The sequence below is a fragment of the Canis lupus genome, chromosome 32 (assembly GCF_048164855.1).
Source record: "Canis lupus baileyi chromosome 32, mCanLup2.hap1, whole genome shotgun sequence".
NCBI lineage: Eukaryota > Metazoa > Chordata > Mammalia > Carnivora > Canidae > Canis > Canis lupus.
This window is the reverse complement of record NC_132869.1, coordinates 18,091,592-18,103,661: the sequence shown is the minus strand read 5'-3', so window position 1 is coordinate 18,103,661 and position 12,070 is coordinate 18,091,592. Positions and strand designations below refer to the sequence as shown.

At 37.4% G+C, this 12,070-nt stretch overlaps 1 protein-coding gene across 3 annotated transcripts in view; it reads left to right on the top strand.

Moving 5' to 3' along the window:
* FBN1 (fibrillin 1) overlaps nucleotides 1-12,070 on the top strand; it is a 222,963-nt gene that overhangs the window by 150,655 nt on the left and 60,238 nt on the right. For all 3 annotated transcript variants that reach the window (XM_072808371.1, XM_072808372.1, XM_072808373.1), the window contains exons 27-31: nucleotides 433-558; nucleotides 663-788; nucleotides 1,963-2,085; nucleotides 3,166-3,291; nucleotides 5,202-5,327. In XM_072808371.1, coding sequence (XP_072664472.1) covers nucleotides 433-558; nucleotides 663-788; nucleotides 1,963-2,085; nucleotides 3,166-3,291; nucleotides 5,202-5,327 — 627 coding nt within the window. The remainder of the gene's footprint in view (nucleotides 1-432; nucleotides 559-662; nucleotides 789-1,962; nucleotides 2,086-3,165; nucleotides 3,292-5,201; nucleotides 5,328-12,070) is intronic.

Sequence of the window (12,070 nt, the reverse complement as noted above, 5' to 3'; positions counted from 1 at the left end):
CTGGCTGCATTAGATTAGGTTCCCTAGAGAGAAGCCTGAGAAGGGGATTTTTTTTTTTTTTTTTTTTTAAAGAGAAGCTGTAGAGAAGTGAAGGAAGGAAGTTAGGGCAGGGGAAAAGGCCTCTTAGCCTTAACCTGATCCCACTGAGCGCTCTGGAATGTGAATGGTATCAAACAATTGTCCTGCTTTTAGGCAAAACCAGACTGCATACTCCCTTGTCTGCCGCGGGCAGCTGCCAACATTTGAGGGGGATGTAATTCTCACCTCCCAAGCATTTCTGAATGAGGTGGACAGCAGTTCTCCAAGAAGGGAGCCTGTGAGGCCTAGCAGCCAGGACTCCCAGCGACCCTGATGCACTGAGGAGTGCCCTGGCTTGGGGTCCTGAGCAGGACACCACCACCATCTTCAACTTGGGTCATTGTCATTTTGCAGATATCGATGAGTGTCAGAGAGATCCTCTCCTGTGCCGGGGTGGCGTTTGCCTCAACACTGAGGGAAGTTACCGCTGTGAGTGTCCTCCTGGTCATCAGCTCTCTCCCAACATCTCAGCATGTATAGGTAAGGAGGAAGACTTTCAGACCACATATTTGTGTCTCAACCCACATCTCTGCCACAGTCAGAAGCTTCTGGCTGGGTGTTTGCTATTTTTATTTTCTAAACAGACATCAACGAGTGTGAACTGAGTGCGAACCTCTGCCCTAATGGCCGTTGTGTGAACCTCATCGGGAAGTATCAGTGTGCTTGCAACCCTGGCTATCATTCAACTCCTGACAGGCTGTTTTGTGTGGGTAAGTTCTCTCTTTTATTTTATACTTTATTTTATTTAGTCTCTTTCTAGAAACACTCCAGTAATGTTCTGAGTTCTGTTTTCATCACTAGTTACTTTTACTTAATCTCTCTTGTTTTCCGTAAGTAAAATTCTTTTCATAGTGGCTCACAGTCTTTGGATCTCACCTCCCTTGTCTGTTTAAAGAACCATTTAAATGAAGGCTATGAAATGTTTTCGCTCTAACAAGTCAAATTTGAGCCATGCTGCTTTGAATACTGAACGATAGCACATGCTTTGTTTATGCACGTGCATACCCAGGCAAATCAGCAAGCAAGTACTAACCACTTACAATAAATGAAGCATGGGTTCTGTGAGAAACACAAAAAAACAGAGGGTACAGCGTCTGCCCTTAGGTGGTTTAGATCAGCTGTGAGATTTCAAAGATTAATTATTGGCAAGAAGACCATGTTCTCTTCATTCCTTACATTGAAATGGAGGCCAGGTCTGGCACTCCTTAAAGATGGGGTTTTGTGGGACAAGCATTTTGCTTTGTGGCTGGCCCTCTGTAGGTTTAGTTGTGCTCGGAAGAGTGGCACAGAAAACCCTCTGGGTTTATTGTGCCCAAAGTCAAAGTGAAACTTTGTGAAAACTGCCAGTTTTTGCCTGGTTTGGGGTGTACATCATGTGGAACTGCCAAGTCTCACATGGTTTCCACCCAAAGCCATAAATCAGCCCAAATTTTTCTGAATCATGGCCCAGGACAACTCAGAATTCCAAATCAGGTTCTTGAAAAGGATCAGAATCTCAGCCAATCAAACTGAATGTCAAGTTTATAACTGAATATGTGACCCAGAGAATTTCATCCACGTGCCTATTATCATAACTGGGGTTGTGCGTTTAGCCCTACCTGGCATGTGGCACCCCATGTATCATGTAACTGATTATTCACCTAACTCCCCAGCTGCAACATAAGCATTATGAAGGTAGGTATAGGTCTGTCTCATTCATGATTAGATTCTTATCTGTAGCATGTAGTAGGTTTGCACTTTATATTTGTTGAAGGAATTGAATGATGCAATGATTTCCAGTTGCCTGAGGATGTTTTTGTTTTGTCGTGTTGTGCTTTGGAAACTTGAAATGCATGCCATGATCATAGACACAAAGAAAGGTGATATTCTTTTTCTTTTTCTTAGACATCGACGAATGCAGCATAATGAATGGTGGTTGTGAGACCTTCTGTACAAACTCTGAAGGCAGCTATGAATGTAGCTGTCAGCCAGGATTTGCACTAATGCCCGACCAGAGGTCATGCACTGGTGAGTAGGTTTTAGCCTCCCGTGAAATACCTCAGTAGCCTAGAGAGAGGTTCAGGGCCCAGACTGGAGTCAGACAACCCTGAGTTCAAAATTTTGTTTGTCACACATTTTAACTATGCATCCTTAATAAAGATCCTTAGCATCAGTTTCCTCATCTCTAAGATGAGGTTCAGATTGCCTGTGTGCCTGTGTGGGGGAATGCATACAGCACTTTGCACAGTTCCTGGCACGTAGAGTAAGATATAATTTTGAAGAATCTGATCTTTTGACTTACTTCAGAGCTACTCTAGGTGTGCTCCTTGGACCAGCCGCATCAGCATCACCCAAGGATATGTTAGAAATGCAAAATCTTAGGTCCCACTCAGACCTACTGATTCAGAAACTTCTGGGGATAGATCCCAATAATCTATTTTCACAAGTTCTCCAAGTGATACAGATACGTGCTAAAACTTGAGAACTGTTGCTCTAATTCACACCTCTTGTTGTATCATGCTGGGCTGGAAGAGTCATGTCTCCAAACTAGAGATGAGAATGGAGGTTGATGATACAGGTTTTCATTTTGGTTTTGGCTAAGAAGAGAACTTGGGTTTGGATATCAAAATTACTTTATCAGATCTAGGAAAATCTCCAAAAAAAACTTTAGATGTAAATTGACCAAAAAAAGTTAAATGTTGAAAATAAATATTTTTAACCAAAAGTACATGTAAGTAGATATGCTTGTTTTAAGCAAGTTTCACCTTTACAATATCAGTAAACCAGAAGATAATCAACTTTAGGCATTGAAATATGACAATGAAAAAATAAAATTTAATCATTGTTAAATGATAAGTTCATGTCAGGGATAAAATTGCTAGTTAAATGATGGATTTCTAATAAGGTGTAGAGATTGATCCTAAATAATATGCTATAAATCTTGAAAATGGATCTCTGCTTTTTCACCCAGGATAAATTGATGGGATAATTTAACCCTTCGTCTGGATTTGAAGCAAATAGGCTGTTTATTTGACTTGAGTTAGTTAACTTTTTCACCACTTATTAATAGAACTAGTGTTAACAACATGTTGGTTTTCTTCTCCACAGACATTGATGAGTGTGAAGATAACCCCAATATCTGTGACGGCGGTCAGTGTACAAACATTCCCGGGGAGTACAGGTGCTTGTGTTATGATGGATTCATGGCATCTGAAGACATGAAGACTTGTGTAGGTGAGCAAAGAACACAGAATTTCCCATTTTGTCTGGTTATTCACAAGCATGGTTAAATTACATAAACATTAGTTTGGGAAGTTGATAAATGGATCCTATCGGAAAAGTAAGGATATTTAGGGACATATTACTAATGTTCCAAGACCAACATTCCAAAGAGCAACTTTCTTGTGACTGTGATATGATGTTCTTATCAGATATGTTATATGGACTGAGTTGACCATTGGTCACTCCACGTGGACATTTATTTTATGTCTGCGCGCTATTTCTGTCCACTTAACCCTAGGCCTTTAAAATCTTTTACTAAAGGCAAGCAAAATTTATTTCTGACAAGAATGAAGAAAACTCTAGAATTGATTGTATTGATGTATTCTATTGCTGTGTTTTCAAATTTCTCACACTTTTCTTCTGCAGTATATAATCCCATTCAGTATCATTGTAATCTCAGACATTTTAATTTTCATCTCTAAAAATTTGATTTGGGTTATTTTTCACATCTCCCCCGGGAGCGATGTGAAAGTTAAATCATTCCTCTAACTTTTTGAGCCCATGAAATAGAATTGTAGTAACTGCTCTAATATCCTAATTCCATCATCTGTGTCAGTTCTGGGTCATTTCAGTAAATTGACTTTCTTCCTCATTATGGGTCACATTTTCCTGCCTCATTGAATGGCTGGTAATTTTTGACTGGATGCCAGACATTATAAATTTTGACTTGCTAGTTGCTAGATGTTTTAAATCCTGAGAAATATTCTTGGGCTTTATTCTGGAACCCAGGTAAGTTATTTGGAAACAGAAGGATCCTTTAAAGTCTTGCTTTTATGCCTTTAAGCAGCAGTTACTTAGAGGCTTATTTTGCCCCATTACTGAGGCAAGACCCTTCTGAATTATGAGATTTTCCAGTCTGACGAGTAGGAATAGGCACAATTCCAGGCTTTCTGTGAGCTCTGATGATTGTTCCCTCTAATTCTTTTGAGTGGTACTTCCCCTAGCTTTGAGCAGTTTCCTTACATGAGTGCATTGATCACTACTTATCTGAATACATGACGGGGCTCTCTCTCTATGCAGCTTTCTTCTGTCCTTTACTCTGCCCTGTGAACTCTGGCTGCCTTGGTCTTCCGGGACTTCCAGTGTTATCCCCTCAACTCTAGGACACCACTCAGCTCCATCTCCCCTATGTCATGGCCTTAAAACTGTCCCTACACCATAACCTGGGACATTCCTAGAACTCACCTAGCTTGTTTTCTTTCTGTCAGGCATGACAGTCTTCTGTTGCCTCTGTTGTCCTTTTGCTGGTGTTTTTCACATGGGAAAATAAATTCTGTGTCTATTACTCCATCTTGGCAAGAAGCGAGAGTCTAGAATTGAAAATATTTAAATTCTGTCACATTTATATCTTTAGAAAACCTTTACTGAATATTTATGAAATCCTATAAATTAAAGTGAAGTCATAAAAAAATAATTCGTAATTTGGGGAAGACGTCAAGTTTATAACTATCTGCACCAAGACTACCAGTTCATCTATCCTTTATTTTAAGTATTGGAAACTAAAATGTTGGCAGCTGGAGACTGAATTAAATTTTGTATCTTACAACAGAATATGCTGTCTTTAAAGTTTCCTAGACTGTCACATAAACAGACTCAATACGCAGTCTTGAGTCAATCAGTTTATTTGATTACCTCCTGCTTATGGCCCAGATAAGGAGGCAGTCTACCTGGTTAGCCTGCAGTATAGAAAGCAAGTGTGAACTGCTTGTGAACCTGTAAATATACTCCTTTTTTTTTTTTTTTTTTTATGAAAACACTTCACCTTTTGTAATTTATTTGTCATAGTTGTTTTATCTCAGGAAAAATGTTTTCAATGATATAAACACATGACTGTATGTATTAATAATATCTGTATTTTACAGATGTCAATGAATGTGACCTAAATCCAAATATCTGCCTAAGTGGAACCTGTGAAAACACAAAAGGCTCGTTTATTTGCCACTGTGATATGGGATATTCAGGCAAAAAAGGAAAAACTGGCTGTACAGGTATGTTTTTTCAATTTGAACAATAAAACGTTTGATGGTTAAAAGACTATTACCAGAGGAATACAAGTTTTAAAACTGCTAACATTTTAATTGCTTTGTAAAGCATTTTATATAACATTTTTCATTAACTTAGCTTGCCCTTCTTTGAAACTTGTCATATTTTAGATTAGATCTATGCTGAAGCTTTTTTCTTTACCCATAAAAAAGGGCATATTGGATGAATTCTCACTATAACTAACACCATAAATATCACATTTTATGAGGTTAAATATCACATTTTTATATCAAAGTAGTTAATATGCTAATTACCGTACATTCCTATCCCTTTTTTAAAGCAAGCCTCCCTTGTCAACATTTCATTTGAGGGTTTATAGTTAAGGTTTTTAAAGAAACATCCTACAATTCATATTTTTCATCAATTCTCATCAGTCTTCCAGTTCCTTAAATTAGCGTGCTTTTGATATATTAAGTTGCTTTAGCCTAAATAATTCCTGGGACTTAGCAAACTTTATGAGGTGATAATTAAACCATTTGTAATTTTGTTTGTCTCATACCAGTAATCCATAAAAAAATCTTTTCACAACATTTGTAGAAGATTATTTTATTAAACATCAAATTAAAGAAGTCACTCTGTGTGGATGATATTGTTATTAAGCATTTAGTTGGTGTTTTCAAATTTGAGGCGATGGTGATAAGTATGTGGAATAATATAATAAAGTTTTACTATAGTTACTTGTAGTAATATAACAGATTATGGGATATAACATAATTTAAAACATAATGGAGGTCATGGTGAGCTTGATTAGGTAATGGCATAATTTCTTTACAAATAACAGACTATAATTCCAAAAGCCAGTTTGGCCAGCCCTTGTGATTTGAAACGAACATTAAAATATTTGCAGATTGGCAATGTGGTAAATGTCCTTTCTTAATTATATCAACATTTTTCAAGAAAGTTTGCAAGGATATTTATTATCATTCCAAACTGTCCAATAATGCTAAGTTTCAAATTTATAGATATACAAGATAATGCCAATAATATTACTATTGGTTAAAAAATGACAAATTCTAGCCAAATTACAAAAAGAAGTATGAAGCTAGAATGCCTTCATGCTCACTATGTTCCTCAATCTTTCTATGAAGCAGGGTCAGCAGTCCATTCTAATAAGTGGCACAGTGTTTAAAATCTCATCTGTTGCTCTCTGGGATACAATATGTCTGTGGTTCATGTTTTATTGTAAGCTCTCAGGATAAGTATAGGACTTGAGGTAAGGGGTGGTGTTCTGGCACTAATGAAGGGGAAGATAAGATTGTTTCATATTGCATTTTACCTGATACAGGCTAATACCATTGTTTGGTTCAGTTAAACTCATGAAATTCGTCCCAGAGAACCAAGAGGCTTACAGAGGGAGAAGTTAATCTAATGGGACCATCAGTCTTCATTCCCTATAAGAAAAGGATCTCTAGAACTTTATGCTCCAAATCAGAGGCATGAGCAGAGGCTGATTATTTTAGGCCTTTCACCCTAAAGAAAGCTTAAATTCTCATACAATATTAATATCATTTTAGGTAAATGAGATATATATATAATGCCTTTGGCACAATATTTGGTATATAGTAGCTGGTTAATAAATAGTAGCCAGTGTCATTGTAAAATGAGACCTGCAGGCACAGTATCGAGAAGCCATTTTAAAGACATAACTTCTAGTTCAGCAAAATTTTATAGTACTATTTACTGATACATGCTTGAAATCAGTTTAAGAAGGGAACTCTTCCTTGGTATTCTAAAAGGCTTGTTTTTTATAATTGAGTTTGCACTGTGGTGATGAGAGCCATGTACTCTATATTAGATGAGATGACACACCAGTTTTACATTAAGAACAGCAGTCTTTTGGTAAATCTCATGAACAGAAACTTAGATTTGAGGTCCAAGAAATACTCTATTCTTTCCTAAGGCCAACATCCCCTTACTTTTAAATTGTAGCCTAAAATGACTTTTCAATTTCACAGAACCCAGCCAGCACTGTAGGGAGAAAACTGGAGTTTCACAGCCTCTTTGATATCACAGCAGCAGGACATGTGATATTCTCACGTGAAGTAGCAGAACTCTAGATTTTATTGTTAGTTCTTCCACTGATTCATGAGCTTGAACAGCTTATCAGGGTGCTCTGTAGTTATGCAAGTGTTCCTCTTAGGTAAGCACCCCTGCAGTGAAGTATGGAAAGAGGGGATGCATGAGGAAGGGAAAAAAAGAGGTCCTCTGTAAATACTTTAATTCATCCAAATGTATCACATTTGATTGGAAATGACGTACACAAACAGGAATTGGCAGCAAGTTTGGTATACTTAAAAACAAGTTTTAAAAAATCTGAGCCAAAATGTATTTTTAATACCATGTAACTAGGGCTCTTTTAGCCTGCTTTTAGTTTAAAATTAGTGTCACTCCCAGCTTAGAATATCATCAAGTTTCCCTGGTGATAGTCATGTTAAAGACAAGTGTTTATAATGTCCCAGGCAACTAATGTAAATAGAGATACGTATCTTGCCTAATGGGATAAGCAAACCACACCACAAATAACAGTGAAGAACAAACCTGGAACAATGTTTTTGATGATGATATGTAAATATATTTTTGTACATATGTAATATGTATACAGAATACAATGTGTATACTCATATATAATATATATGTATATGTGTATATATGTATATATATACACATATATATATATGAGTACCCTATAAAGGAATTATAAAAATATGTATGCTATTTCATAGAGAACTTTGTTTCATGAGAACTCAAAAAATGTCCTCTGGGTTCCATTACAGCTTTGTCTAAATATTTCAGCTTCCTTGTCATTACTGATTGTTTCCATTTTAACAAATAAACATGTTTTTTTCTCCCAATCACTTTAGCAGTGCTCCGAATCCACCCACTGACTTACATTCCCAGCCCACACAGATGTTAAGGGCTTCTTTTTTTCTCCTTAAGCTTTGTTCATGGGTATGCTGAGGAGAACATTCAATTTAATGGAAGGAGAATGTACATTTGCTTAAGATCTAGAACACAGCTTTTCTGTCCTTAGCTTATGGGGGCTGGATTACAGTGTTTCCAGTCTGTGGACCACATGCAAGGCTTCTGCTGCTCATTCCACATATTTGTAATTAGACAACAAATTGGAAGATGGAGAACTAGGTTGCTGCTACGTACCATCTCTGTGGGTCCTGGCTTTCACAAACTCACTTGTAAGAACCTACCTTCCATCATGTGCTCACTCAGTTTAGGTTAGTGAGAAAGAATGCCATTAAAATCAGAATTGTTTTCAGTTAAAATAGCAGCATAGCTGGGTAATGCCGTTTCTCAAACTCTCGGCTGCTTTTCACATGAGAAATGTTACTCATAGGTCTTAGTCCATGACAGAGAATCATATACTCCAAACCATCAGGACTCAGGGAGAATTTGTACCCATTTACTTCCAGCTTCTTATCACTGCTAATTGTCCTCTACTGGCTGTCAGCCTGTGAAAACTCCGTGGGTGTTCAGTTAAACAGTCTTGGCTCAAATTTGGATCCAAATTGAGAAATCCAAGCCTTCATGTTTGGACTCTCCATTTATTCTAATGTCCTCTTCCCCAATGCCCAGTCAACGAGATCTCCCAGTGTGCCAGCTCTGCCATGATTGATGCCCAGATGACAGGAAGGCAGGTGTGTGGGGGTAATACAGCCTCTCCTTATATGACTGGCAGAAGAGGCCAGAGCAGCTCAGAGCACAAGCCTTTACTTGAATGTCAGTGGGACACACCCAGAACCTGTACTGGTGTCTGCTCAGACCACACCCTTGCCTGTCAAGACAGCCATGCAAGTAGGACCTTTGGGTCTTTGTGAGGGAACTTTGGTGGGGTTAAGGAGGTTGCAGTGTCAGCCCTAAATTTGAATTTCCTTGCTTTTTTTGGCTTGGCCTTATTCTTAATCTTTAAAAAGGAATTTTCTGTCTGGAGCAAACTTGTGGGGGAAAGAGAACATTTGTACAGAAAGAGATGTTCTTGGCAAGCATGTGCTATGTTTCCTTCACACTATTGAAGAGTAGATGTTTGAATACAGCATTTTGTTTGCTTGTTTTCCTTATGGCTCAGTTTCCCCTTCTGTTTGCTTTTATAATCAAGTGCAGTCTTAGGCCCAAGTCTGCCATGGAAATAATTAATAAATAATAATTTGCAATAGTATGCATGCACATATACACACATGCAAAGAGCTTTTACTCAAAGATGCCTCTACATCTTATGACCAACTCTTTCTAATTCATTTATTACATATTAAGAGTAAATAATTGAGATGATGACTTAAATATTCATAAAATAAAGAATTGAATATTGTCTCCTGAGTATCATCTCCTAGTACCCTAAAGCCTATGATACATGGCTTCTTGCCAATGGAATTTCTTTTCACCTTGAGAACATTGCAGGAAAACTACATGTATTTTCTTGAATTAGAAATTTATATTGTCAAAAAATAAAAAAAGAAATTAAGAAAAGAAATTTATATTGGCATATTATTAATGATTTAAAAATGGAAGGAGACTCCTTTTAAAAGAAATCTTAATTGTATGATTAAATGTGAAAGCTAAAATAATCCATATGAAAATCAGAATATCTTTGGTCATTTGAAAATTGGAAAGAAAACAATTCAGAATTACCGGATTGACAGGTTACAGTCATCTCTGAAAATTGTATTAGTAGAAAAGATTAGTGAAAATTTCTACAAGTCTGTTAATACCAAGATTTTAAAAACTCCATAAAGTGGTACTTAGAATAAAGTCTTTATGTGACTAAAGAAATCAGCACGATTAGGCTGTTGTGGCCCAAGAGAAAGAGTGCCAAGCAGCAGACAGGGAAAATGAGTTCTGACAGACTTAGAAATGAGTTCTGCTACTTATTGACCTTGGGGCCCTAGAAAGTCCCCATGTGCTTGGGGACTATGGTATCCTCCTCTGAGCAATTGAGAATTAGGAAAGTCAAATTCTGAGTTTTTTTCCAATCAGAAAATTTCTTGACTTTATAACATTTAGTAGCTTCAGTGCTTAGGCAAGGGAAGCTCATTGTTTCTACTTAACTCAGAGATCAGGACAAATAAAGGAGGGAAATGAAGATAGGACTCTGCAAAAGTGGTCCTTAACTCTGAGGGGAGTGATTACCTGAGGAAGAAGAAGTGTTGATGGTCCTGCTTGGGAGCCCATGAGGTCAGGCTTACTTTTCTTGAATTTCCGTGCATACTTACCACTATTATCCCTGGGCTGGCCTTCCTCCTCATTTCCTTGGAATGTGCCGTGCTCAATTATTCAGTTGGTTAAAGCTTCCAGTCACAAGTCTAAAGCTGCTTGGTATGTGCCTCCCTTGACCTGCTTTAATAACTCAATAGATTCATGTGGCTGCCAAAGCTACATTAAAATTCACCCATACAATACATTGTAATTGTAAGAACTTTCTTCAGGCGTGTTTTCATTTTATGATTATTAGTGATGTTATGAAGTATTTCCATAGGAAAAATGTCATTCTTTTATTTCATGTTTGCTCTAGAAGTTATGAAGAAGCCAAATATCCCAAGACCATTTCAGGGCTTCAGATGGAACATTTGGCAAGCAGTGTGTTTCCAAACACTTTCAAATCATTTAATTGGGCTTCTTAAGTAAACAAAAGGGTAAACACAAGTTGCATGCCTGGTTTCTTTTTCATACCACTTTTCAAATGATCACTGAAAATTCTTGCAACATTTCACATGCCAAAATGATCATTCTTGACCTAAGTTTTGTGTTAGACAGTGGTTTCCATGTAGAGTCATTGTACCCATGCTTAAGAGTTCTTGTTCGTAGTTAATGAAAAAGTTATTATAAGGTGAAGTCCCTGTCTTTCATTATGGATTCATTTTGGGCAATAAAGATTCTGGCACCAATTTCAATTCTGATCACCAGCAGGGTGTCTTAAAATTCAACTCAATTCTGACAACAATATCTACCTGAAGACAGTGAAAGACTTCACAGGTTAAGGGCTCAGTTACGCAAGACTGTCTTCATTTCAGATGCCAGTCACAAGTCTAGGTTGTTACCTGGGCTTTTGAATGGCTATTAATCCTATAAATTAGAGGTTCCCACCACCTCTCTATCCCATCACAGAATGCAGGAAACCAGTTTCCTTGTTAGATTACTAGTTTATTATAAATGGATAAACTCAGAACCAACCAGAAGGAAGGGATGCATAGGGCAAGACATGGGGCAGGGGTATTTAGCTTCAAGGCTTTCTCTAAGCAAGACATTCTTTCTGAATCTCCATATGTTCACCAATCCAGAAGCTCTCTAAACCCATCTTTTTGAGTTTTATGGAAGCTTCATTACATAGATGTGATTAATCAAATCATTGGTCATTGGCTAGTGATTCAACCCCCAACCTCTCTCCCATGGAGGTCAGGGTGGTAGAACTGAAAGTTCTAACCCTCTAATCACATGGTTCATTCTCCTGGCAACAAACCCCATTTTTAGGTGAAGTCCAAAATTACCTCATTAATCTTACAAAAGACACCTTTGTGCTTTCATCACTTAGGTAATTCCAAGGGTTTTAGGAGCTCTATTCCAGAATCAAGGACAAAGACCAAATGTTTATTTATTTTTATAAGTTACAATAACACAGAAAACAAAACATTTCACTTTATATTTTATGGCGCTTTTATGTTATAGAATCTATCTTGGCTAAATT